The sequence below is a fragment of the Athene noctua genome, chromosome 23 (assembly GCF_965140245.1).
Source record: "Athene noctua chromosome 23, bAthNoc1.hap1.1, whole genome shotgun sequence".
NCBI classification, from domain to species: Eukaryota; Metazoa; Chordata; class Aves; order Strigiformes; family Strigidae; genus Athene; species Athene noctua.
The window spans coordinates 6,276,804-6,304,801 of NC_134059.1; the positions used below are offsets into that span (position 1 = coordinate 6,276,804).

The 27,998-nt window shown below is 44.5% G+C and overlaps 1 protein-coding gene across 4 annotated transcripts; it reads right to left on the bottom strand.

Moving 5' to 3' along the window:
* Window positions 1–1,208: 1,208 nt before the first annotated feature.
* DSTYK (dual serine/threonine and tyrosine protein kinase) lies at window positions 1,209–27,762 on the bottom strand. 4 transcript variants are annotated; one of them, XM_074925567.1, is made up of 13 exons: window positions 27,406–27,762; window positions 20,000–20,385; window positions 12,368–13,031; window positions 9,922–10,196; window positions 9,450–9,533; window positions 8,125–8,301; window positions 7,734–7,863; window positions 7,323–7,479; window positions 6,470–6,602; window positions 6,172–6,285; window positions 5,581–5,695; window positions 4,370–4,504; window positions 1,209–3,349 (listed from the first exon to the last, which is right to left on the bottom strand). In XM_074925567.1, the coding sequence occupies exons 1-13, from the start codon at window positions 27,644–27,646 to the stop codon at window positions 3,162–3,164; spliced, it is 2,799 nt and encodes a 932-aa protein (XP_074781668.1). In that variant the 5' UTR covers window positions 27,647–27,762; the 3' UTR covers window positions 1,209–3,161. The 4 variants fall into 4 exon arrangements, with proteins under 4 accessions (XP_074781668.1, XP_074781667.1, XP_074781670.1 ...); XM_074925566.1 differs by having other exon boundaries at window positions 20,000–20,380; window positions 27,362–27,762; XM_074925569.1 differs by having other exon boundaries at window positions 20,000–20,380; window positions 27,406–27,632.
* Window positions 27,763–27,998: the final 236 nt, after the last annotated feature.

The following is a 27,998-nucleotide window of genomic DNA, read 5'->3' on the forward strand; positions in this document are numbered from 1 at the left end:
CTCCTGAAAAGGACAGTTTTGCTTTAATTTAAAAAAAAAAAAAAGTTACTTGTGTAACTTAAGCTAAAATTAGCAGGGCTGCTGCTCTCCCCCAAATACTGCACCCAGCCAGCCCCCCACAGGTAAACACCACGCCTGCTTTTCAGTGCCAAAACAAGGCATTTAGTGTAAGTAATCATCATCTGAATTAATGTAAGTATCTGGTACTTCAAGACACCCAGTAAGTGCCCTTCTGGCAGCAGGACCCAGCAAAAGCAACATCCCTGTGCCAGGCTGCCAAATCCCCCAGCCCGTTCCTCACCCCGTTCAGTGCAAGTGTATTTTCCCCCAGCTCATCCCACTAAGTGTAGTGTGAAGGAAGGGCTTAAAACTGGGCAGGGGAGTCTGAAGTACAGAGCAAATTCCTCTCAGGCCCTGCTTGAGCCTTGCACTGACCTAGGGATGCTTCTAGCAGAGCCACATCAGCACCTAAACCTCATACCAGTGACCTTTGTTTAACAAAGCTTTTTTCTCCCCCAAAATTCTCCACTTTGGGTTTACAGGAAGGGAGAGAGGAGGTTTACTCCTCACTGTTCACAGAAGTCAGCCTCTGGGCTGTAGGTCGTTTGAAGTGGCAATGTTACTGGAACAGCAGGTGCTGGTTTGTGTTCACATACAACAGCAGACAGTCCACTACCTGGTTACAATGCACAAGTTAAACGTACCCTTTTACAACATAACATTAAAACATGTTGTAACAAACACCTTCAGTAGAGTGAGGCAATAAATGTAGCCTGATCTGGGAGAAGAGTACCTGCTCAGTTCAGTCTCACTGCACCAGGCTCAGGAGTGTTTGGAGACCCTGGTACCGCTTTCAATTTGCCATCTGTGGAATCTTTTAATAAAGTAAATATTCACCTTGTTCTCCTTGCTCTAATGGAAGCGAGGGGGGAGAACACTAGTTCTAAAGATAAACAGGGTGTGTGAAATCTCAAAGCAAGTTCAGTCAGGCAGACTTTATACCCCACGGGGAAAAAAAAAAATGCAGAGAAGTAGCTGGACTGAGTTTGGGAAAAGCTGCAGATCTACACTGCCACACATGCAAAAACACAAACCAAATGGAAAGATGACATCAAGGTAGCTACAAACAACAATTAAAAAGGCAACAGATAAGTGTCTGGAGATGGCTACACAGGAAAAGCTGTACAAGACATTTCTGGAATTGCATATACAGAGATTTAAATTTTATTCATACATTTATTATTTACACAAGCTACCTTTATTAAATTGCCCGAGACTGACCTTGGACTTTCCTAGTTTTAAATAAAGTTACTAACCACCACGCACAGTAGGACGGAGTTAATACTGTTAGTGTCACTGGTGGTGTGAGCGTGCACCAAGGCAGTGAAACGCCTCACGAGTCTCCTTTGGAGGAGTATTCCTCCTCCCGTGCGGGTGGCTCTTGGTTGCTGCACTTCCAGCTGGAGCAGCTGGCGAGGCTGTATCTGGATAGAACCATACTGTTAATGCCATCACAGACCAGAAAAATGCCCACACGTGCAGGTAAGTAAAAAAGTCTTTTTTTTATATATAAAAAAGCGCATTAATTCTGTTTATTGCACAAAGGAAGATTTAAACTAAACTAATACTGCAGGGTTACGTATCCCTTTCCTTTGTTCAAGCTGTTTAACAGGCAGACTATCAGTTGTAATTTTGCTGTGTACCAGCCAGTAAATCCCAGCAGCAAGGTGCAGTAATTCCACATGCCTACACTACTTCGGATGCAGCATGCCAGCTTTCCTGGGAAACAAAGCCATCGTGTGCCCATCCTCTGCAGCTGGAAGAACAGCAAACCCAGGGAGAACTTGCCAACTCAGTATTTCCTCATGTAGTAAACAAGGTGCATTTTCTATTTCAGCCTCCACCCTGTAAATATGTTACATTAAGATCAACCAATCCTGCCCCAGAAATGCAAAAGGCAAGGATATTATTTTCAGAAGCAGCCCTCTTGGGAAGGGCGGCAGGAGCACCCCAGCCCACACCTTCCTTGCAAAGGGTTCCTTCCCCCCCCATTTTTTATTCTTTTCAATACAGCCAAATTAGAGATCCCAGAGTGAAACGAACAGATGGACACAGCCACAATACACAGCTACTGAAGAATGAAGGACCTGTTTTCCCTCGAGTATGCTCTCACCAAGCATGTGACTTTAAAAAAGCTGAAAAAACCTTATTTTTAAAAAATGTCTGTCACTGCACAATTTAAAACTGTCACTGCCTTTACAACTAATTCAAAACCCAAATTTAATTAAAATGAATTGGCATTTTCCCCGTGGACAGTCATTAGTTGTAATGACTTCGTTTCGGTATTACAGTATGTAATGTCTGAGCAGTCTTTCATTTTACCAGAAGACTGTAAAAAGAAAGGTCGGGTTTCTTCAGACATTCAAATAACTATTATGAAGCAAAATTACCAGAAAAAGAGCTTGTTTACAGAAGTAAGAGGTGAAGGGTACACAAGAGATAAATAGCTTATAACTTGGGGTATTTGCACTGCAGTGGAACAGTAGATAAACCCCCTTAGGTAAAACATGGAAGCTTTGCTCCTGTCAATGTAAACATTTTGAGTGTTGCAAGAAGCTAGTACAGAGAGGTGCTCTTTGCTTCTAAACACTTTCTAGCCTAGAGCCTCTGCTTCCTCTTTCCTCTCCAGCCGCACTGTAATTGGTGCCAATCGACAAGTGATTGGGATAGTTGTGTGGACCAAAGGCCACCCGGGACCATCAGCTAGTAGGGCAAGTTTTTACTTTACTGAGTAAAGAGTTGTCATGGATCAACTCCTGGCAACAGAGACGCTGCCTGAAACACGCAAGATGCTTTTCTTTGATTGGTGTTTGTGTGGGATTGGCAAAAATCCCTTTTAGTTCAAGGGCGTGGATTTTCTACCGTGTTTGCACAACTCCGTAATAAAAGCTGCAGCGGGGTAACTACCATCAGTGGGGGAGACTTCTCTGGCTGCTATTGAAGATGGAACAACCCCGAGATCTCACCTCTATGAGCAATCTTCTGGTTGCTATTACCTGTCCCACTCATGTTAGCCACAAAGAGCTACATCTGAAGAAGCCATCTGCAGAGTTAGGGGTTCAGAACTCTCCCACAACTAAAAATTCTTCCGTGCTTCCTTTTCAAGTGGAGTCATCCAACCCTTTATTTGGGTGCTCAGAGCTTGACTTGCAGAGCCTGTCCATGATCCCCTGCAGCATAGGCTGAACAATCCCTAAGAGAGGGCGCTGGGAGGAGTCTCCGTCCCAGCAGGCTTCCATCAGCTGCCAGCACTCCTCATCAAACACCGCAAGACGCTCCGGGCGAACTCCTGGAAAATGCAGAGGGACCTGGTTACTATCAGTGCACCTCAAATCTGAGAGAAGCTTTGTCTGATGCTCGCTGCTTTGGCACAGGCTGAAGTGACCAAAGCGGACTGCCTGGGGTCTAATGCTCTCAAGAAAATCTTGCATTTCTCAGTGCTGCTGCGGAGACATTTTGGGGAGCGCTGCTGAAGTTGCTCAGTAGGTCACACACGCTTCCAGAGGAAGGCCAATGCATTTAGTTTCACTGGAGCCTCCTCTTTGCAACTATTTGGGAGCAAAACTAACACCCTCCCCTATAAGAAAACAATTCCCCCCATCCCACCTGTTCATAGCAGTGCCTCTGGGAGCACATTCAGCACGAGAACAAGCAGAGAGTGCAGCCTTCTGACTAAATACAAGACTCGCTCATCTGGGTTAATCTTTTTCACATGAGAAGGGGAGAGATTATATGCACAGGAATTAAGGATAGAAAGTAGTAAAGCATTCTGATACCATGACGCAGCATGAAGGATTAAGCTGCCATAAAACACAGTACTACACTAAACCTACACAAGCATTAAGTTTGTATTTTGGGGCACAACTACCACAGTGTGTTTTACTCAACATCCACTCCCTCAACTGGCTGCATCTCAAGCATTTGAATGTACAGATCACCACGGCCTCCAGAAATTACAAGGGATTAAACATTCTTTATGGGATCATGTTTGGCTGGTTCTGGGGTCTGGTTTACATCGTTAAGGGTTGTACCCATGGTTTAAGTTGTGTATTTGCACAGCTCCTATGACACGATGGCAGAGGTGGTTAACTGAAAGCCTTTTTTATCCCTGCTAAGTTTAGTTAAGACTTTCAATAGAATATGTCTAAGTTTAACTAAAGAAGTGTTACTCATTAGACTGTCAATGAAGCAATACAACTTGTATTTTTACCTTTCAGTTACAAGAGGATAAAAACGGATTTCCTTATCTCCTCAAATTTTACTCAAGCATAAAGTAGCAACCAGTAGAGCTCAAATAAGCCATTTATACCTCTTCTAACATTGTTCCAGAGGTGATCTTTGCTTGCACATCTCTCGAAAGCCTCTGGTAACTTCACATGTCCCGAACAAATGTACCAAAACAGAATGCCAAATGCGTAAACATCCACTGAGTTATCATACTTTCCTGTGACAAAAATACATTTGATCAGCAGAGCAGACATCTTCATCACTGGAAACTGAGCAGTCTGAGATCTAATTTCAGCGTTCCGCTTCCTCAAATTAAAACCACAACTTCGTTGCCAGAAGGCAAGACTTGTGTGAAGCTTAGTAACACATCAGGAGTCATTGCCAAAGGTGGAGGGATAAAAGTTAAGACTTTCCAGTTCAGAGGATTTATGCACTTAACCTGTACCAGCAGTTCCCCACCTGAGGATCACAGACCACTGCAGGTACAGGTGCTCAGGCATATTTCAGACTTAAACACCAACATTTATAAGACTATCAGTTCTGCCTGGCTCTGCTGCTAGCCCAGGAGTCTGTCAGAGCCAACATCAGCTTCTCAATCCAGACATTTGGCAATTACTCATTAATAGCAAGTTCACCCACTGGATAAAAAACCATTGAGCACACTAAGTGCATAAGGTCAGGGTCTAGCCTTCTAGTCATGAGTATTTCACTGGGAGTATTAAGAACCACCTGAGTAATATTTTTCTAAATTAAACACAAATAAGGTTGCTGCAATTTGATTGCAATCTTGTCAAAGCAGGGACACCATCTCAGATAGACTGAAAGGATTCTGATAAGCGTGGTATGGACCTCTAAGTGCTACTGCAAGACTCAGAAAAAAAGCTTGGAGAGCACCTGCCAGAAGCACACCCGTATTGAATTTGAGCACGCTCCACGTGTTAGTAACAGCTTGGAAATTCCTTACAGGGGATCCTTTCTGAAGTATTTGCCTATCAAAGCCAAATACTTCCACCTTCCCAGTAACTAATAATTTCACTTTCCAATTGCAAGAGTATTAATCACTTCAGCAAAGCTTATGAATCCCACAGTTCTCTTTCAAGTAAGCAAAGATTTTAAGACTGACACTTAAAGTACAGGAAAAAATATATAGCATGCATTGTAAGCAGGTAGTCTTCTGGGTTTTGTTTTGCTGTTCTTTTTCCCCCTCATAAACAAGTTGAGATATTAATTCAAATATGGACTTCAAAATTCAAGCCGGAGCAGGACAGTAGTGGATTGAATCAACGAGCATACCTGTAAAGAGCTCAGGAGCCATATGAATGGGTGTGCCTACAATACTGCCAGACATCATGGCTTCTGGTTTGCAGAACCCCAAGTCAGTGATTTTGGCTCGATTCTTTTTGTCAAGCTGTAGAAGAATCCATACACAGGCAGCTGATGACCACGCTTCTCAGTTTTAGTATTGTTTTTTTAATATTAAGGTTTTAAACTACATTTGAAGGGTTGGGCATTTGTTCGTAAGAAAGCTTCTCTGATTACTTGGCTGCTCTTGGATATTTATCTAGTTAAGCTCAGTAACAAGACATGCCTTCACTTGTCATCTTCTGAGAGGGTGTGGCTGGGATTTAATAGAACCAGGAACTGGAAGCCCTACTTGTAGCTCAAGCTCTCTACTTTCAAGAGAAGTCACTCTACCGCTCCCCTTCCCCTAGGCACTCTGCCTGAAAATGAGTTAGGGAAACCTCACTGCAAGACTAGTCGTGGCTAACAATACCACAAAAGATATTGTACGAAGAGCACTATTCACTTATATTATGCTTCTCCCTCCCACTAAAAGGACCTCATAAGAGTTCAGGATTAGCCAGATACAAAAGTTTTCCTTACCAAGACATTTTTAAGTTTGATATCCCGGTGCACAAGTCCCTGACTGTGAAGATAACGGATTCCTTCAACTACATCCAAGGCAATCTGTAATCGTGTTTCTAATTCTAGCCCAGCCTGAAGAATAAACAAACGCAGATTTTAATTCCTCAAGCAGAAGTTACTTGCGCTTATTCTTATTTGCCAAAAACACTGAAAACTAAGCAATTCTAGCTTTGTTTTAGATATTGAGGTGTGGATTTTTTTTTAAAATGTGTATATAAAAAATGTTTATACGCATACACAGGTGGATTGTTGTTACCTTTAGTCCTGTATAGAGGTCTCTGTGCAGCCGTTCCATTATCAGTAAGACAGCAATGCTGGAGCCTCCTCCATAGCCATAATCTATCACAGAACCATGGAGATGTACAAGCCGCTCATGCGTCTGCAGAGACCTAGAGGAAGTTCAACACAAAAAGCTAGTCGTTTTTATATTCTTCCTCCACCTCAGGCCAAGTCTCACGCTGTAAAGGAAAAATGTTCACTAGCTGCAGCTTTAGTACAATAGTCAGATACACCCATACCGTGTGCTGCACAGTGAAAATTCACAGCCCCCCGCAGTTCTGAGGACCATAACAATATACAGCTGCCTGATCCAATTAAACTCAAGAAAGCCTATTAAAGGTTATAGTACCAAAGAAATACTGTATTGTTTCAGCTGTCTGTACTGCAGCACCTGCCTGCGGCTCTTTACTGAAAATGAGCTTTTTCTGCAGTGTAGACCCATTACCTTCTTTTGTGAATTCAGAGAGGATAAAGACAGGCTGGGAAAGGAGGGATGATTCAACACCAAAAAAAAAAAATCAGTGAAGAACTGTTTGATATCATACTCTTAATTCTAATTTACTCTGCAAAAAAGTATTTGAACAATGTAGACAGAGAATCAGATTAAGATAGGAAGGGACATGCCTGCCTACCATTCTGTGCCTGTTAGGTTTTTGCTGCCTTGCCTTTGCTGGAAGTGGCAGGTTAACATTTCAGGAGGTCAAGTCACTGACTGCGGAGCAGAACTACAGCAAGCAAGGTTCTGCCTCTGCAAACGCAAATGGCATTTGTTTGCAGCAGGGAAGTTAAGGAGTTCCACGTGGAACAAGAAAAGCGCTCACGGTACACACCTCATATAGTGAAACTCGAGTGCAAGGTCATTCCAGTGCTTCTCATCTGGAGGAACAACAGATTTCAGCGCACACGGGAAGTGCCCTCCCCAGCTGTCACACAGATAGACCACGCCATACTGTCCTCGGCCCAGCTCACGGCCCAGCTTTGGTTTGCCTGTAAGGCATAACATCCAGTTAGTCAGACATTAAAACATGTTTATCTCTCCCCGTACTCTATCAGGCTGGCAGCCCAGAGCTTTTCACGGGCCAACAGCTGCAAAATTCAGGGTACTCAGTATGTGACAGATGGAGGCTCGCTGAAGTAGCTGAGTGAAAAGCAAAACACTCCTCCTACTCCTTTACACCCACTGACTGCTTCAGAAGGAGGGAGCAGAAGATAACACAGAGAACATGAAGCACAAAGCTCACCGTGTAGCAGCACATCCTGGAGGGACCTGCTCTCCAGCGACAGTCGCGCCAGCCGAGGAGCATGATCCTTCCGCACCTTCAGCCACAGGTCTTCTGTCTTCTCCAGCCTGCCAGAATGGCCATCTTCTAACTACAAGAGATACCACATATACACCGTAACCCTGCTGGGTCTGAAGTGTAATGAGGTTGAGGGTCCTTGCACAACTGAGTGGAGATCCTACTTCAAGCACGCCTAGTTTGAAAACAGGACCTTGTATGAGGGCACTCACATCAGCTCCACCACCCCGCCCTACAGAACGGCAGCATTAACTGCACAAGCTGCTCTTTTAGCTATCTCTGTCATTAGAAATTACAAAACAAGATCTCCTCCTTAACAGCTCCACACACTCACCTGCCGCAGAGAAGCTGCAAAAGCTTCATGGGAACTGTTTAGCCTGGTCCGGAACTGGCTGCAAATGCTCTTGGCTAACTTGGACGCGCTGAGGCTCTCGATAGCATCCTGAGCAACCTTCCTCTTCCAGTCACTGGTGATGGCAGGTGGGCTGACCCATGTAATCCGCTGGATTATCTAGTTAAAACAGGAAACAGAATTAAGGCACTAGCATAAAAAAGCAAAAGGTCAATTTACTCAGACTGCTTAGATGCCTAGTAATAATGTGCAGTCATCTGCACAACATGGAATTGGGCTAAATAATTACCTGACAGTAACTACTAACAATTTAGAGGTATTGTCACAATATTGTTGCACACGCACACTAAGTTATTTGATTTTTCTGAATATCTCCTCAGTTCATTCCTACAAGCCAACCACCCTTTCACACCTGACCAAGAACATACCCAGCTAGACAGCCACCACCTGGAAAACCACACAGTTGTGGTGCAGCTTGTAGGTTGAAAGAACAGGCAGAATAAGCAGTAACCCAGAGACTCAGGAAGAGAGGTGTTCCTAGACTGGTGAAAGCTACAGCAAAGCAGCTTTTTGCTGGACAGACACATTGGCAAGGTACAGAAATCCCAGGTGTCGGTATGCACCACTTCCCTTAAATTGCTGGGGGATTAAGATGCCCTGCCCCACCCTTTATTAGAAGCCACAGAAATTCAGCTGCTGCACACCCAGTCTGGATCCTTCTCCCAGGCTGAAGGAGGAATCTGAAGGTTTGTTACCACTCAGTCTGCACTGCACCTATTTGGGAAAAACTCATAGTCCTCTCACCCATCCATACAAGGAATCTCAAGAGGGAGAAGGCAGTAAAGGTCATCAACAGCTCAGAGCAGGAACTTCAGAAAGATGAATGCTTTAACAGACAGAAATTTACAACAAAGACCTGAGGAAATCTGGTCTGCTCTGGAGGGAGAAGAGTGAATTGACCTGAATCAGGATACGTTGTAAATCAAAGAAACAAAAAACCCACAAAAAAACCCCAAACGCAAATAAACAATCAGTTAGGCAAAACAAACAGCAAGAGTTTCAAAAGGCTGAACATTTCAGAACAGAAAGAAAACACTAAAGAGCTATTTGCTTTAAATTCAATATTAACATCTCCAGAAATAAACTACACAGCCTTAGTGCTGAGTAGGGAAGCAACAGCTTTCCAGCGCACATGTCCAGAGTAAAAATTTAGCGAGAAGCTGTGAACATTCACATTATTCTTTGCTTCAAAACCATTTCACTATACAGCAACACATACCAGAAATAAACGATAAAGATGCCCGTACCTGTTTGATCTGTTCCCACAGCATCCTGGTTACTGTTGAGCCAGAGTGGAAGGTGACTTCAACATGATAGGCTGCATTTAGTATCTGGAAAGCACCAGAAAGATGAAGGTATGGGAACTGTGCAAGCTATAGTCACTATAAAATATGCTAGACCCTCTGAAAATAAAATAATGGGCACTATATGGGATATTCCATGACTCACTTGGTTCAATTCATTTATTGCATTAAGCTCATAGTATGTTTCTAGACTGTAATCGGATTAGTATATACAGATTTAGGAAAGATAAGCACTAGGCCTTTAAGTGACTTGTTCCCCAGTTTTAGCACCCCCTTAATGACACCAGACCCACACATACTCCAGAGCTGCGTTTCTCTCATTTCACTGAGCATCTCAGTCTCCTACCACCCTTGCTGGAGCAGGATAAAGACAATTATTAAAGAATATTCTAGACAGCCATTTAAGCCACCATACCTGCTTGAGATAATTGCTTGTGATGTGTAAAGAAACATCCTTTGACTTCTCCAAACTCCTTACAGGATGTACTGAAACCTCCCAAGACTCCTCCAGGCTCTTCAGACATCTCTCCAGAGTCCCTACAAAGCTCTCTCGCAGATAGTCCACTGAACTAATTAACTTGTTGGCAACAGCTTGGTTTAGTCGGGAAATAATGAGTTCCTGTATTTGCTTAATACAACACTTTATGTCCTTGGAACTAACAGGTTCCCCATTCTCAGGAATGATGATATCTGCACAAAAGAAAAGAGGCATCTTCCGTATTCAACATATTGTTGCAACAACCAAGAGCTGCTTTGAGTGTTTTGGACAGGAGCTACAGCACAGCTCTAGTCCAGCCAGCTTCTGCTCCAAACACTCCTTTGCTATTTTGCTCCTTCAGAAGTTCATGACTTTAGACCCAGATTACATGAACTGAAGCCAACAGTGTTTCTAAGTTATACAAAAAAATTAATGGGCAACAGAAGGACATATACTGACTACTGCAAAGGATTAAATTTTTGCTGGTCTGCATGTCTAATGCTACAGTGCCAGTTTTACATGGGGTCCCAAACCCAGTCCTACAGATCTTGAATAATTTGCTGTTCTGTGACAGCAAGTACTAAAGCATTACAGTAGCTCCAGGAATGTCCACCTGGTTACTCCAGTTTCAGAGAAGCTAAAACTCACCTCTGACCAAAATGGAAATATTCTGATGTGTACTTCCATTCACTGGTGTTTGAATACACTGGATACTCAATTCTAACACCTGACAGACTCTATACAAGCATTCTGTAGCTACGACAGGTTTACAGTGCTATAGTGATGGCAAGCCAACTATCATCTCAAAAAACGACAGGGCAGAAGCACAAAGCTATGCTGGAATCCATAAGCACTGCAGGATGTTGAGTGTTATGAAGAAAGTGATCTAACAGCCACCACACCAGTTAAATATTTTTCCTGATACCTTGAAAAGGTTGATTACCTCTTGGTATTTTCAAACAAACACTGAGCAATCGCTGCTCACACACTGTAACCACTCTGAGCAATTCTACATTACTACCAGGAGCTGAAGACCTTGTCTCTGGATTTTGGCCAACAACAGTCTAGCCTACTTAAAACAAACCCAGTGATCGACAGATGGCATTAGCTCCTCGAAATAACACCTCCCTTCTTTTAGGATATTACTTCAAATACTGATAGCCAACAAGATGCTACACTCCAAGTGATCTTTGTTGTGCAAATAAATATATACACATATTTTCTGCAGGTGTTTTATGTTGTGCTGCCCCTGAAAATGCTTATCCATTTCCCACCTGCAGAAGCAAAAAGATCCAGACCCTAACCTGCAGGGCTGAACATAAGCTATTTCTCCTCTTTGTCCCAGGAGATACTTCCTCCCAGTTTCAAACTGGAGTGTTAAATCAAGACAAAAAAATTATCTAGAGTTTTGGCCTCTCTCTCATACGCCTCAGAAGAGCACTAAACTAACAAAAGCCATTTGCTTCTAAACCAATAGCCTAGAGTTATTTCTGATCTTATTTTAAATAGAAAAAATCTTTCCCATCAGCCCAGAGAACTGCATTTCCTTAGAACAGAAATGACTGTTCCAGTAAACCTCTGCTTAGCAAGCAGAGGAAAAAAAAAAAAAAAGAGCTGTGGAGTATCAACCTACAAATCTTCACTTTGATGTTTGTGACAGACCATGTATTCCTGCAGACAAGAACTGGATAGCCTCTCACCCTTCGCAGTTTACACATCATTCTGTAAGCTTCCAGCTTGTGTGTTCTTGGAAATTCTGATACTAGAAGATGTAGTGAGAATTCTCACATTTCCCAAAAACACACACTAAATGCCAAACATAGGCCTCAGGAGCACAATACCTTGTGTTGATTTTGGGTTTTTTTTGAAAGGAAAAACCTTACCTACCCAGAAGGATTTCATTTTAGAAGATTCTATACCTAAGGGTATATTATGCAAACCTCTCTCAGGCAAAGAAATCAAGCAGAAAGCACAAATCAAGCCTCCACCTCAAACAGCTTTTTTTCTTAGGACAGATTTATTCCCAAGTCTCAACACATCCACTAAGGCAAAGCTGGGAGAGTTTTCTTTTTCAGCAGAATAGGGAATTAAAACAGAGAAGTAAAACACTTGAACCCAGAATGGTGCAGCAAGCTCTGGGGGAAAAATTCTGATCTATAAGAAACCAAGACTTAATGTGTTCAGGCCTCTCATTTAAGGACAGTGCTTTTTCGCCAGGAGATAGTATAGAAAAATCCTTGGTGTATTAGTTCTGAATTTTCTTGCAAAGTGTCTTGTCTAGACTCCCACTCAACCATCCCTTAGCTGATAGCAAATACTACTCCGCACTCTCCTTTAAAGCCCCCAACCTCTCCGTTCCCATTGCTCTCCTGCCAGTAGTTACCTTTGAATTCCATATTAGCAGCATCCTCCAAGAGCTCCTCCTTCATGTTGCCAAGAGTCTCTATGATCATGTCCTTCATCTCCTCTTGTTTGCGGTTGGCAATGTTCATCAGAGACTCATACAGCTCGTTCTCCTTCTTGCGGGTATACTCCAGCCTCTTGGGGGTGATTTGCAGGTCTCGCTGCATGTCGAAAGCCTGATTGATGAAGATGTTCAGGCAGCGGCAGTGCACCTCATTTAAACTGGTTGCTGCTTCCACGAGATGCTTCTGAAGCACCTGCCTGGAAAAAGTGCTTAGAAGCCGGAGCTTCTCAAACTGTTCCACCAGCATGCTTTGGGCATCGGCATCAGGGCCAGGCGCGCCGCAGCTGCAGTGGTTGGTACTCAGGTACTCCAAGTCCATCAGCTGGCAGTAAAGGGAAGACTTTTCATTATCAGTTTTTTTGGGAGAGATGAGGTCAACCCCCGACTCTGGCACTTTGAAGAAGAAAATGGGCAAAGAGAATTTCTCTTTGATTTCACGCAGTTCATTCTCATCTGATGAAGAAAGTTTAGCCTCGCTGATGGCAAAGATGACGACAGGCAAGACTTGGTTCACGTATTCTCCCAAGGTGGCTTCAGCAGACTGGAATCCACGACATGGTGCTACCACAACATCCACTTCCTAGCAAGTGAGGAAGTAAAAAAAGAAATAGGTTTGTATAGATCCTTTTAAAAACTGATGCATGCAAAAACCAACTAAATCATTCAGAAAGGGCAAACCCAGAAATATTCAAACCCTTGAGAACAGTTAAGGAGTCTCACAGAGCATCACGCTTTAGTGCACAGCCTGCCAGCAAGGTTGATGTCAGCCCTCTCGCAGGGATGTGGCCAGACGTGGATTAGCACCCACTGATCGCAAAACTCTTTATTTTGTACCAAGTGCCTTTGAGTTTTAGCCTCATTCAGAACAAAACTTAGAACAAGTATCCCAGGTAAATGCTATTGCAGAATAGCTGTTACTCTTTAGCTTACAGCTGCCCCATTTTGCAACCACCTCTTCCACTGGTGTTCACCAGATCTGCAGCTCTTTGAGGCGATATCCATGCTCAGTTTTCAGTGCAGCTTCCCATGGTAGCAAGCACTACACTAGCCACTACTGCCAAGACAAAGGCAGCACAATAACCAGTTCCAAAGAGTTCAACAGACAGACAAGGAAGAACAGTTGGTTGTGACAACTTCGTTATGAATTTCTTCAAACCCAACCAAAATCCAAGAGATTTATTTTATTTATTTATATTTTTACTGCACAGAGTTTCACTGCTTTGGTCATATGTCCCTGCTGACATCACCTGTTAATAACCCTACTGTAAAGGGCCAGTTCCGAAACCTGCTTCCTTCCCACCTGAGGAAGGAGAAGAGATTCACCTTTAGATGTACCAAAACAGCATTAGAATTGCGTATGTCACTCTACTAAAATACAGCAAGAAAATGTCAAATGCTTTGAACTGACGAGAGAATTCAAGTGCCATCTTCCCAACTCATAACAGGGCAATAATTAAGTACTCTTCAATCATCTTTCTCCAGCAGAAAAGACTTGACCACATCTTCCGACTGCTCTTAGCGCCAAGAGGAAGTCATTTCAGCCATGGCACTAACTCAAACCTGCCCGATGCACAGGAGGCTGAGCAGAACGGGATGTGCAGCGCTGCAAGATTCACCAGGACAGATGACTCACGCCAGCGACTAAACAAAGGAGGAAGCCAGTGCTGTCTCTAGGAGACAGGGAGAAAACCAACACAGACAAACCGAACACAGCATGAGCAACTGGTCCTCCTGCTTCCGTAGAGGCCTCTCAGGCTTTTTCAAAGAGCATTAGAAACATTTCTCCCCCACCTTTTTTTTTAATATCCTACAGAAGTTTAAGCACTGTCTATGCAGCTTCATACCATTAGGGATCAAGTCTTCCTATGTGGGGAATACCTCTGACTCACACTGGATTCCTAAAATTTTTAAGCTGGTTCTCACAAGGTCACACCGCTTTAAACACACTTGAACACTTCTGACAGAGCTGTAAGCATGAAATTGCTGTCAAGTAATTTCATTCCTAGTTTCCTTAACTAAAAGGCCCTTTTTAAAATATCAAAGCCTCTCGGCGGTTTGAACATCAGGTACACAAGTATCAGGGTTACAGCTCTTCCACTTAAAATGTGAGGCAGAGGTGCTGTCAACAGCAACACAAAAGAGACAGTTCAAAGGGAATATCATGCAGACACACTACGTACTCACCTATGGCTTCAGACTGGCAATGCCAGGATGACCACTGCACCCCATATCCCAGAACAAAAATTAAAGTCAGGGATCAAGTAGGTCTTGACCTACAATAGGACAAGTGGAGTCTTACTAAGTGCATTCAGGGACCACTGAAGTGTGCCATTTTACTAAGCCAACAGACAATTCCTCATTTCCAAATCAGTTAAAAAGCATTTATTTGCTACATCCCAAGAGGACCTTGTCCTATTTTGCTAGGCTTCGGGCAGTTTAATCACTGTTTGCTTAGTTAACTGAGGTGCTAAGAAGCTAACCCAATTCAATCAGATTTGTACCCAAACTCCTACCGAGCAGATTATGATTGAAGGCCCACCTCAGTCTTTTTCTAAACCAATTTGAATACTCTGCCTTCCAAGAATAGTCTGTGAATCACTGAAGTCTGACAGTTACTGTATTTATTACATATGTGAGCTAAATTCATTGCCTCTCTATTAATCTGAGATACATATATACCCCTAGATTCTACTCAGAATTTTTTTTTATTACACACACTCCCCCTTTTTTCTGAAATCTTGTCAGTTTATTCTGTTTCTATGGGGATCTGAGTCAGAAGTTCAGTAACTCTAGAGAGAATCCCAAGTAAGAAAACTGAAATACACCTCTGGTCTCCAGCAAATATTGCCGTCCTTTACAGAACACAATTGCTTTGATTTTTTGCAATGACTCTCAACCCCACTTCATCAGGGAATTTCAGAGAATCACAGGATGGTTTGGGCTGGAAGGGACCTTAAAGATCATCTAGTTCCACCCCCTGCACCAGGGAAGGGCCACCTTCCACCAGCCCAGGTTGCCCAAAGCCCCGTCCAACCTGGCCTTGAACCCTTCCAGGGAGGGGGCAGCCACAGCTTCTCTGGGCAGCCTGTGCCAGGGCCTCACCCCCCTCACAGGGAAGAATTTCTTCCTTAGATCTGATCTAAACCTCCCCTCTTAGTTTAAAACTGTTACTCCCCCATCCCATCCCTAACCCCCGATCAAGAGTTGCCCCCCCCCTTTCCTGCAGCCCCTTTCAGCCCTGGGAGGCTGCTCTAAGGTCTCCCTGGAGCCTTCTCTCCTCCAGCTGAACCCCCCAACTCTCTCAGCCTGTCCTCACAGGGGGGGCTCCAGCCCCTCGAGCATCTTCATGGCCTCCTCTGGCCCTGCTCGAGCAGGTCCGTGTCCTTCTGATGTTGGTGCCCCCAGAGCTGGACCCAGCCCTGCAGGGGGGGTCTCAGAAGAGCAGAGCAGAGGGGGAGAATCTCCCCCTTGCCCTGCTGCCCACCCTGCTCTGGGTGCAGCCCAGCACACGGGTGTTTTTTTGTCTGCCAACACACATTGCTGGCTCAGTCAGTTTTCTGCCCACCAACACCCCCAAGTCCTCCTCCTTGGGGCTGCTCTCCATCCACTCCTCACCCAGCCTGTATTTGTGCTGGGGATTGCCCCAACCCATGGGCAGGACCTTGCCCTTGGCCTTGTTGAACTCCATAAGGTTTGCACATCTCACCTCTCCAGCCCGTCCAGGTCCCTCTGGATGGATCCCTTCCCTCCAGCGCATCCCCCGCACCAACACAGCTCGGTGGCGTTGGTGAACATGCTGAGGGTGCCTCAATCCCACTGTTCACATCACCAACAAAGATGTCAAACAGCACTGGCCCCACTTTTGTTTTCCCTTTGCTAGAAGGGCCAGCCCAAGACAGCCTGCGAGGTGTACACGCTCACAGAGCAGTCTGAGAAGCAGCATTCTTTTTCTGACCGTGAACTCTTCCCCTGTAAAACATGTATCACTAAGCGAACAAAACTAAAAATAGAGAACAGGTTTCACATGGGTGGAAGAATAATTTCATGGTGCTGGCACTTTCAGTATCTTCTACTCTCAGTTATGCCAGCGTGAAGGGGCAGATGAAGACGACTTCAGATATTTGATGCTGGTATGTGACAGGAGCACCTCAGCGTACCCCAAAGTAAACTACGTGGAAGGAAGAGTGCCTCAGCCAGTGTGAAAGCTTTTCAGTCTTCCGTATTAATGCCACAACCAAACACATTAAATATTCTCTCAAGGAGGAGATCAGGGCACGTTCTTCCAAGTTTTAAGCAGGACATACATTAAAACAACCACCCAATACGTACTTAACCACATTCTTTGCTACTTATAACAACTACTAATTCATATGACCTGAATCACTGCTACAGTACCTGAAGAAACGTAACAATAAACCCAAACTAATTCAGTTCTGTTCATAGAACCATTTTGTATTTCTTCATTTTCCAGCTTTGTCAGAGCAGCTGAAAATTTTTCTCTCCCTAAAAGTCCTGGTTTAACCTTTTCAGCCCGAGACTCAAAGTCTCACAAAGCACAAAGGCATGAAAAAGGAAGCTTTCAGCCCTGCTACCCTCCTCCCATTCAGCTGTACCATCCAGAGGAAACCAAATACTTCAGAGAAGTTCATTTCACCTTCCAGGCACAACTGACAAGATTTAGGGAAAGAGCCAACTGTTTACTCCCACTATAAATCCAATAATCTGTGTGGCCAGATGGATTATTCCCCATGACCTAAATGCATTCCTGTGCACAGCGATCCCCAAGGAATAGAGCAGCTCTGCCAAGTTTTGCCTTCCCTGATATTTTATTTTTAAAAATAACTAAGTTCACATACCTATTAGCACAAGGTAGTGTTCTCACAGCAGCCAACCCATGCAAATAAAATTTTTGGCTCCCTCTTCCTCACCCCCTTTTCTGTGAAACGAGTTTTGATTAAAACATCCTTCAGTAACACAGAAAAGCAAGCATGATCCCATCCTGCGTATCAGACTAAAGAAAAAAACCGCAGGGTGTCCATTGACAGTTCAGTATTGAAAAGTTGTATATTCTACCCTGGTATTGAATTTACCTCCAAGTAAAAAAAAGTAGTGTAGGTAATATTTGGATGCTGTTAACTTACAAATAACTCAGCCTTTCTTTACTGGAGGAATAGCTAATGAGTTTGGCTTTAGTAAACAAGTATCTGCACCAAGAAGCACGATTCAGCATTAAGTGCCTACACAAAACAGCAGCATGTAATCTAGGTGCCCAAGTCAGCCAGTGCAATTAAGTCTCTTGCTAAGAGATGCTTAGGCCTGAAAAGCTGCACAGCATTCCCCAGGTCCTGAAGTCACTGCTGGCTCCTTTGATGGCAGCCTACTGGTGGAGAAGTCTCACTAAGGGGAACAAATGTGATTTCAAACAGAACTCCGCAAAAGAAATTCTCACCTCCTACAACTGTTCAAATCCACAATAAGGACCCACAAGTGTTTCTTCAAACACTAGTAAGGTGTTTGAATATCTAGAACGTAAGGGTATCATGAAACACAGTACTACTTGTAAGCACTCTGCTCTTGGGAGAAAAACAGACAAAAATACAGGGATTCTAGGTAACCAGTGCAGTAAAATTCAGATTGATTTCCCTTCTGCCCAAAAGGTGCTGAGCTCCTCCAGATTATTTGGTTCCTGAGCAAATCTAAATCATTAAGATCTGTACTGAATACCATGTTATCAGGCATTTAGTTGTTTAGACTCCTAGTTTTGTTTCACAAGAAAAAGCAGAAATTCCTCCAGAGTTGTTCTGCAGACATGCAATTTTGGACAGTGTCCAGAAAAGCTCATCCATTAATCACTCCAGATATATATTCCACTAGTTAGAGAAGTAGTGTCCATGACTAGCAGACATTTAGTTAAAAAACTTTGTTTTCCTGGTGTATGCTGAGCAGAGCTGGAGAAGAAACATTAGCTAGAAGGGTGGAAAAAACCACAGGTCTCTTGCCAGGAGGTCAGACTCCTCTAATTTAACAGGAAGCTATGCCTAACCCAATTACCTGCTAAAATGCATTATGTTCTCCCATCAACCTTAAAAAAAAAAATTATTCTTCCTTTAGCTCCTTGAATTCTGTAAGGAATCCTTTGAATCAATCTGAAGCTAGCTGTGATTTACCCTCCCTCTCCTTCTATTGGAAGAGCTTTTTAAATTACCCTTTTCAAATTAATCTGAGTAGCTGTTTTCATCTAAGTGTCCTAAATATAACCAAAGCCAGACAGAGAGATCTTTGTCACTCACATGAGAAATCTGAAAGAGGGTTGTAAACTGCAGTGTGTCTAAACTGGCCCATATAAAAATGTAACCAAGTAAAATAAATGTAAAGCTAAATACTCTTTTATGCACAGCAAGGCAGGATTTTACAAGCAGAAGATCCAGAACAGGCATTTAGTTTTCAGCACTAGCAGCTGATGTGGCACGCTCTGGGCAAGTAGTGGATGCCTCGCATACAGCAGATACAAACATGGCACCTCTGGTCTTCCAGTGGCTACTGGAAGTCATAAACATTGGCCAACACAGCATTGACTCAGTCAATCTCATTAGGAGAGTCTTAAATTTAGTTACAGACTGGCTTTATAATAAAATGTATTTCAAACTGATGAAGATAGACTGGGTCTTCATTTTCTGCCTATTTAGTCATGACTTGATTCATATGTCCAGAAAAAAAGAATTACCTTGCTATTTTATTGTTTAACTATGAAGTGCATTCACTCACGTAACAACAGATCATAGTCTTCGCACTTAAGTAATTCAAGAATTGATTATCTATTCCAGATATTCCACTGCCAAACAGTGCTCCAGAAGAATTATACTGCAATAAAGGCTCGATGCAAGATATGAAATGCAATGAATACTTATGGAAGCTATAAAAAGCTATGAAATATAACCCTCACCTTTAAAGATATTTGCTAAACACCAAACTGCAACACTCACAGGACAGGAACACATTTTATGGACAGTAAAGGGAAAGTCACAAAGCAAGATACTAACAACGTCAGAAACAGCACTGAACAGACTCCCGCCTTCTTGTTCTTAACACCTCCAATTTTCATTGACACCACAGAAATGTAAAACACCACCCTCTCAAAGTCAAGTCGTTTTATCAGATGTTGGAATTAAGAAGGTTTTTTTCTGACAACAGGCTCTTCAGAACGGAGATAAAAACTACATCTCCTTGCATGACAGTTTTGAGCTACTATCAGACAGCAAAGCTAACTCTGAATGACCTTGAAACTGGAGTAAAATTTTAGAAGACACTGAGTAAACTTGGCTTCTGAGATGGATGGAAACACTACAGAGGAAAGATAATGCCAAGAGTCAACCTAACAAAAGCACACATGCGTAGACAGTGAGTGATGTCCAATCAGAAACCTAACACCAGATTTCCAGCTGCTTCAATTAAAAAAAAATTCCTATGCTTGAGAGTTTACAGCATCAGGTTTATTAGGGACTAGTACTACATCTTAAATTTGCTATGACAACGGAGGATGGTAGTTACCTTCAGCAGCGAGTAGGGCAGCATGACCTCCAGCTCTGCTATCCGATGAGCAGGATCTTCACTGTCCCCATGAATTTCTAAGTCCTCCTCTGGTATCGTGTCCCAGTGCCCTCGGTGGGCTGCCATCATATGGACCAGTTCGTACTGCTCAGGCAGCGCCAGGCTAATCCGTGTTTGTGTTCCATGTGTGAATCGGATCCGCCGCCTCTTACAGTTCTCCTCATTGCTGATTTTGGTGGTAGGGAGCAGCTTCTCACCCAGCAGTATGTTGAGTAACTGGCATTTGGCATTACAGTTCTGGCCAAGAATCAGAAGGCAAGGGTGCCAGCTCACAGTCCGCTGGAGATGCTCTTCCTCATGGAGAGGGAAGGAAATGAAATTCTGCCCTAAAATTGAGGACAAACTGCATTAGAACAGGTTGGCTGAACAATCAGTCTCCTATCTCTAAGCCAGCTGAACACAAAAGTTCAGACATTGCTGCCCCACAGCCTGCCAAAAAGCCCACATAGCACCAAGAATTCGCTTATGTATCCGGAAACTAAGTGTCAGCAATTCGGCATTTCTACTGCACCAACACAGAGGTCCACAGTAGGTTGATTCTCAAAGCCATTAAGACAATTTTTACTGTTCTCCCCACCTCTTTCACTGTTCAGTGTTTACACAGAGCGCTCTCCAGCAGGTTAGTGGAAGACTAATGGTAGGCTCTAAAAGTCAAAGAGGAAGCAGTTGTCAAGGTTGAAACAACCGAAGGGCTAATTTTGTCTTGGGTTGGCACAGTGTTCCACCTTGCTCCAGGGCTCAGGGAGGCCCAAGGGGTTGCTAAGGCTAACTCCTCCCAAGCTTTGATGTCTTGGCTGTACAGAACATTCCTGTCACATATCAGAAATAAATTCAATCAACTATGAATTGGTGACAGTTCCACCCACACACTGGAAAAATGTCGAATACTTTGCATCTACCAAATCCCTGGAGTACTACTGCACAAGTTTGTTGACCGAAGTCTAGAATCATTGACATTAAAGCAGCAAAACCTCCTTTCTAGCCTCAAGGAGAGGCATTCTTGCAAAATTGCTTCTCTACATGAAGCAGATGACAAGACCAAGTTTGCTGAGACACGGTGGCAGAACTAATAGACTGTCAGCAATTCCCTATGGTGGAAATACAGTCGCAGCATCTAAAGAAACTGTCATGCTTCCACCAGCCTGGGTAGAGATGAGCCCAAGGGAAGACACTTCGCTAGCAGCCAGAAGGTTCCTAGTGCAGTTTAAAACACAATAAGAAATGGCTTCATTCCTTTGATTGCATTAACAGTATGCATCTTTCCTAACCCATATAGCTGAATTAAATAGGCACAGTTTGCTAGACACTCTCATTAATTTTAAGAACAGCATTTAAGCTGCAAAAGGAAATTACTCAATATCTGTATCTCCTTCAGCGTAGCAGAACTCCCTGTAATCACTCACCTTACGCATCTTCCATCTGAAGCAGCAGTTGTACCATCCCACTAACCAGGCCCTTTGAATTCTTAGTCCATGATGCTGCAACTCCTTGCCTTACTACATTAATTTCTTCTCAGTACTGATTTTAGCTTCTGTACTCTTTTACAAGTCCTAAATACGGCTTTTCCCACACTTGGTCATCTAAGCTGAAGTCTAAGCAGCTTTGCGTTACCTTATGCATAGCAACAGAACAATTCTGGTAGTACAAAAAAATGGATACAAATTCCTCGTCTGCTGCACTTGAGCGCAATCCGAGTACAAAACAGCTAGGGTTGCACCACAGCCAGAGAGTTAGCCCATGTTCCCAGATCTGAAGGCAGATGACCAACAAAACGGCAAATGGAGACACCAGTCCCCAAGAGAACTGACAAATCTGAAAGCTATAAACCAGTACGATTGCCCCGATACCAGACAAACCGACAACAAGGACAGTTTAAAGATAGACTCAAATACAATACAGCAGAGAAGCACCAGCAGGGATTTTGTGGGGGAAGGTCCTCTTTCACCAGGGCTATTAAAATTCTTTCAATGAGTCATGTTCTGGCATCCAAAATTGTTTCAGCATCTCAAGCCCCAAGAAAACAAGATACTCCCATATACCAAGATATTCCTCAACACTACTAACCAAATTAAAGATAACATACAACAGCTATTCTAGTCCTCACTCTGACAGCGTTCCATTCCTCTATTTTAATTACAATCACTCAAATCGGGAGCAACACCACGTGTAGTTGCTTGCATCTTAGACCCAGTGTGAGGCTTCTTTAACATCTTGCCTAAGATTTACCTTTCCTTCAAATCTGCAGTCTGGAAATAGAACTGCTGGCAGAGTTCTCTCCATCAGAGGAGTCCTTCCATCCCACACAACACTAAGGGAAAACCCTCTCTGTGCCTCAGCAAGCCCTTCTCCTGCACCTCCGCCCCACACAGCCCTGGATACCGACACCCATAAACCAACAGTTTGGAAAAGGTTAAGGGAGACATCACTTCTTGAAGCGTGACTCTTTGTAACTGTTTCTTAAACAAGCCTTTCAAGATCCACAACCATAGCAGAGCGGCTACATCAAGTGACTGAAGGGCAGAATCTGGCTAGCAGCTCACAAAAGATAAAAATCAGCAAAACCCCACAAATAGCACATTTAAGCCTTCATCTACAAGATAAAGAATTTCTTTGATCTGGTTACATCTATTGAAACTTCCACTGGAATTCAGGCTCGCTCTTCAGCTCCCAAGCGTGAAACAAGCAATTCAGAAGGCATTGTACAGGCTGTGAATCCTTCTCTGCACAGGCTTTGGAAAAGAAAAGAAACAGCAGATTGCACCCTCTCCTCATTCTGGGCGGCCTCTCTATTTACAGGTACTTATGCCAGCACAAAATGATTGAAATACAGCAGCTTAGCTGAAATTATTGAAGCACGGGGACGGATATATAAATATTACGGCTTTAAAACACCTTCCATCTTTTCATGCACACAACCTCCCTGTGATCAGTATTTATTCAACAAGTTTACTACAAGCAGTATCACCAACAAAGCCGTTACATTTCACATTATGTCACACTGCAATATTCCACATATGTGAAGTACAAACCTGGAACCAGCATCACAAGCAAGGTTCAGCCATATCACAACTGACCCAGTGCACAATCAAGGCACCCAAGTCACGGCAGTGGGTTCCACCCTGCACGTACCTACTGCTGGATGTCTTCATGACCTCAAGGTCTCAAACCTGAAGCGAGTTACACAGCAATGGAGCTACTGCTCGTATTCTGCACTGCAAAAAGTATATTACTACTTCTGCACGTCAAAGTCAAGGGTAAAAACACTCACACAGTCCTTAATAGGTGATGTCACCAATCCGAACATGAAGAATTCAAGCTGGGGAGGAATATGACCTCCTGTGGCACCTAACAAAAAGTCGATTCAGAATCTTGCGTACTGAAGAGATGTAGCAATACTCCCATATCTATGTGAGCAGGTCCTGTTTGTGACGGGACTTTTGCCAAAGATTTTAGCTGGTGCTACATACTGTGTCCAAATACCGTAACATTTGGAGACATGTGACAAACACTTCAAAAAAAATGGCTGCAGGGGGAGTCCATAAGCGCGTGCATCCTGTTAAGCTCCTTTTGATGAAAGGAGGCCTGTCCAAGAACAAGGACATCTCTCACCAAGACTCATCTCAAAATTCAGTTGAGCACTCGGCAGAAGAATCTTAGGTTGAATTTATGGAATCTGTAGAAGCCCTGAATGTTACTCATCCCCTTTTCAAGGAAAGCCAACTGCACTGCTGGTCTTACGTGTCTTTCTATTCTATTTTCAAGCAATACATGTGGACAACAGTACCTAAATAAGGCCAGACCCTCATACTTTTTATGGCAAATATTGGTACCTTTTATAGAAACCTTTACATTTCTGTGGTGCTGGCGATGACTTGCAACATGCTTTGACCACAACAAGACTTAATGATTGACACACTCAGTTATATAAATCAAGTTTTAGTTCCATCCCACCACACATCTATCAGCACGGTGGCGTTAATTCCAGGAGAAACACGTGACTAAATCAACATACCAACATAAGCAGTTCCTACAGGAGCAGCTGTTACCACGCTCCCATGGTCTGCAGAACCAAGCTTCACCTTCTGCTTAACTTGAAGCTTGTTAGCAAGTGCCTCCTCCCATCTGTTTGAGGAGTTATTTCACAACTACCCTCCCCACCACCTCTCCACACATTATCTAGTCCTAAACCCCATCTTCTTAGGTTGACATACCTAGCAGCACAATAGGAGGCCTAACCTTTTGAGGATCACAGCAATATAGGCAGAGCAGTCACATTTTAACCAGGATATATCCCCTCGGTCAATATAGCATCAGGATGAAAACTCTTCCAAACCCTCTGGTCGATATATTCACCCCCTACAAAATACATTTATGTATGGAGTCATTAGGCCACCAAGCCCAGGGCTTTCCCCCAGCACACTCATTAACACCTCAGCTGCTGATCAAAACTCTGGAGATGATGCAGGTATCTGTACAAGAGGTACAGCTCAGTTCACAGAAATTTCTGAAATAGGACAAAAGAAATGTCAAAAAACCTCAGGCTCCTAGGTCAAAGAGTTCAAATTATTTCAAGCACAGAATTAAGAAAACTACAATTAGAAGAAAGCAGGGATGCTGGGGGTTTTTTGTTAGTATCTCTGCATATTTTAGTAAAATCTGCTGCTGAGTCCCTAATTAAGATTTTGTTTTTACAGAATGTCAGTACAACACACAGTAGTTAACGGCGCCAAGAATAAAAAGCTGTCAGACCTGTGCAGGCTAAAGCTCCAGGACCATCATAGTACTTAAACAAATCATACTTAAAAAGACTATTCATGACAAAGCAGGCCCAGAGAACAGACAATATTTTGTTGAATGCTTCAGAAACGCAGACAGTGCAAACAAGACTTTCTCCCTCCCCTCAAACAGTAGCTGGAAGGCAATTATTTTTTCCTTTGAATTTGTTTTACTTCTCTTACTATGAGGAGTATGTCCTGGTACTAAGGCCACATAGGGAATATCAGGTCAGTGACAATCCTTTATTGATGAATCTTGTCTGTCATCCTCCTAAGCAGAGGAGGGTGGGATGTAAAAGCAAGTACACATTTGCTCCTTCAAGTACCCACCCTGACTGACCCAGCTTACCCATATGGGCAGCGGCTGCTACTCAGCTCAGCAGATCCTTAGGTCTGGTTTTAGACACAGTAACCCAGGCCGTGCTTTAGGGTGCCCGAGTTGTGTTGATCCGAAGGGCAGTCACCTCTCTATGTTGGTACATTAGCTTCACACACATCTCAAAAGCAAAACCCCTTCACATTTATTTTTTTTCCAAGACATCTAAATTTACTTTCAGGGTTTATTTTTCCACTTCAGCCACAGGCAGTGTCCTGCCCATTTGACAAGACGTTAGCATTCACGCCTCAGCACGCTGCAGAGCGCCGCAAAAAGTCTGCAGAGCTGTTCAGTCAAAATCCCTCTCACTTTGACACCACCTGTAGGGGAGACTCTAGGAAAAAGTGGTTCTGAAGTCAGTAGAGATCTGTGCTCCTTAAACCCTCTAACACTTAAAATAACCTCCCTATATTAGAGAGGGGGAAAAAGTTTTATTACCGGCCACTAAGTTTCAGAGAGTACTGGAAATGTACAGTACAACTAAAATTGCATAGAAACACGCTCTGTCCAAAGGTGATTATTGAGACACAAAGGTAATAAGTAATACCAAGGCTCTGGGTTTCGGGCAAAGGCTTGTGTCTTCCCACATCTTAAAAAAATAATCATCATTGGGTTCACAGTTATTTTGCCGATGACTCATTTAAAAGAACTGCCAGCCTCTATTATTTTACCAAGTCCTGCTCTTCATCCTCTCCCTTCCTCTTTCCACGCTCCCCTTAGGATTGCCACCGTCACTTCCCACCTTCTAACACAGAGCAGTTTAGTGACTTGATCTGTGCCCCACCTGGAACACATCACCACTTCACGGGTTGGGACACTACTGCTGGCTACTGATTTAAGTTTTAAGAACAGTAAATGTATACAGCCTCCGCAGTGTGAAATCCTGAACCAAGACTACACTGTCATTACTGGTTGCATGAACAAGCTCTCAAGCAGTCAGCTTTTCCTTGGAGCCCTGATACTTAAGGGTCAGTTGGTAAGACATCCAGCAGTAAAGTCAAACAGGATCAAGGTAAGTATTTAGGAAATAAAAAAAAGTTATAAGCAGTCTGGATTGGAAACAACAGGCAGGATATTTGGTGAAATCTTTATCCTATGTATGGAATATTTAATTAATGACGCATCCACATCTACAAAGCCGTACAAGCAGGCTTTCAAAGATGCAATTGCTATTTGACTAGCAATGTTTTATAAGAAGTAACCAAACAGAAGAGCAACTCCAGTGGAGTGCTACCATTCAAACAGCATTAAGACCCGCAGAAAACTAGTGAAAGCAACTAGTTCCTCTTCTTGGAAGTCACAGAAAGACGTAAACAAACAGAGATACCACATTTTTACAAAACTATTCACTTCTGTTGTGACAGTTTACCTGAACACTACTTCTTTTACACAGACTGACGGAAGAGCTCAACACCATCTCAATTTTCAAATCAGAATTGTAAGTGTAAGACAAGCATGGGCAAGTATCTTGGACAAGTAGCCAACGGAGATGACTCATGAGCCATTTGGAAATGAATAAAGAAGATCTTTATAAATATCTAATGTCACGCTAAACACTTCTCACAAGACAGTCTTATGGAAAGACGAAGTACTGCTCGTGGCAGAAGGGCTCCCACCAGCAACAGCATTTGTCAACAGCAAGGGATGAGGATAAAGCCGATGAATGGCAGCCGGCACCATTCCCCCGGAGCTCCACGCACGCCACGAGGCACGTCACGCCGAGCCCACAGGCCACCCTCTCCCAGGTCCCACATCCTCCTGACCCTGCGCTCCGAGGCCTCCCAGTGCAGGGTGGGGGTTCGGAAAACGGGCGGGGGAGCTCATCTCCCTGACGCCCCCATGATCCACTCACTCCCTAACCTGCCCTCTTCACCCCACGAAGCCTCTCACACCCCCAAGGCACCCCAGCTGTCCCTATGCACCCCCCACCCCATCCACCCCCCCATGACAGACCCCACAGCCCCCCCTCACCAGCTCCACCAGTTGCACCCTTCACATTCCACAGCCCGCCCACCGCCTCCCATCTGCACCCCAACCCTCACAAGCCCCCAGCCCACCCCCAGAGCCCCCCCCACCTCCAGAGCCCCCCATTTCTCCCCACAACCCGCCTCCATTTCTCCCCGCACTCTAAACACAGGCCTCTCCGCCCGCCGCAGGCCCTGCCCGCCCCCCCCCAAGCCCCGTCCCTCTCTCACCGCCGGGCGCGGGGCCGTCCCGGGGGGCCCCGTCCCCAGCCCCGGTGGGGAGGCCCTCGCCAGCCGCCGCCGAGGCGAAGAGGTTCCCCTGGGAGTACTTGACATCGCGGAAGAACTTCTTGGTCTCGCGTAGGTTGTGCTGCAGCCGCGCCAGGTGCCGGTTGTAGTGGCCGAAGGAGCGGCAGAGTTCGCGGATCACCCCGCCGGGACCCCGCCACGAAGGGGCCCCTTCGCCCTCCATGTCCTCCGGGTCCGTTCCGCTATCCCCTCCCCACCGCGGGGGACACTCGGCCCCTGCCAGGCTGCCGCTCCCGGTTTCTCCGCCCCTCCCGGAGGGAACGGCGCGCCCCCGGCGGCCCGGCCTTCCTCGTTCTCCCCCCCACCCCCACCCCTCCCGCCTCCCCCGACCCCCGCCGCCGCCGCCTCCTCCCTCCTCAGGGGCAGCGCCTCAGCCAAGCCGCGCCACGGCCTGCGCGGAACCTTTATCGGGGCGCCGCGGGGCAAAGGGGGAGGAGGCCGGGCGGACACCCCCCCCCCCCCCCCCGCGCGAGGCATGCCGGGAGCTGTAGTCCTGCGGCGCCTCCTGGGAAATG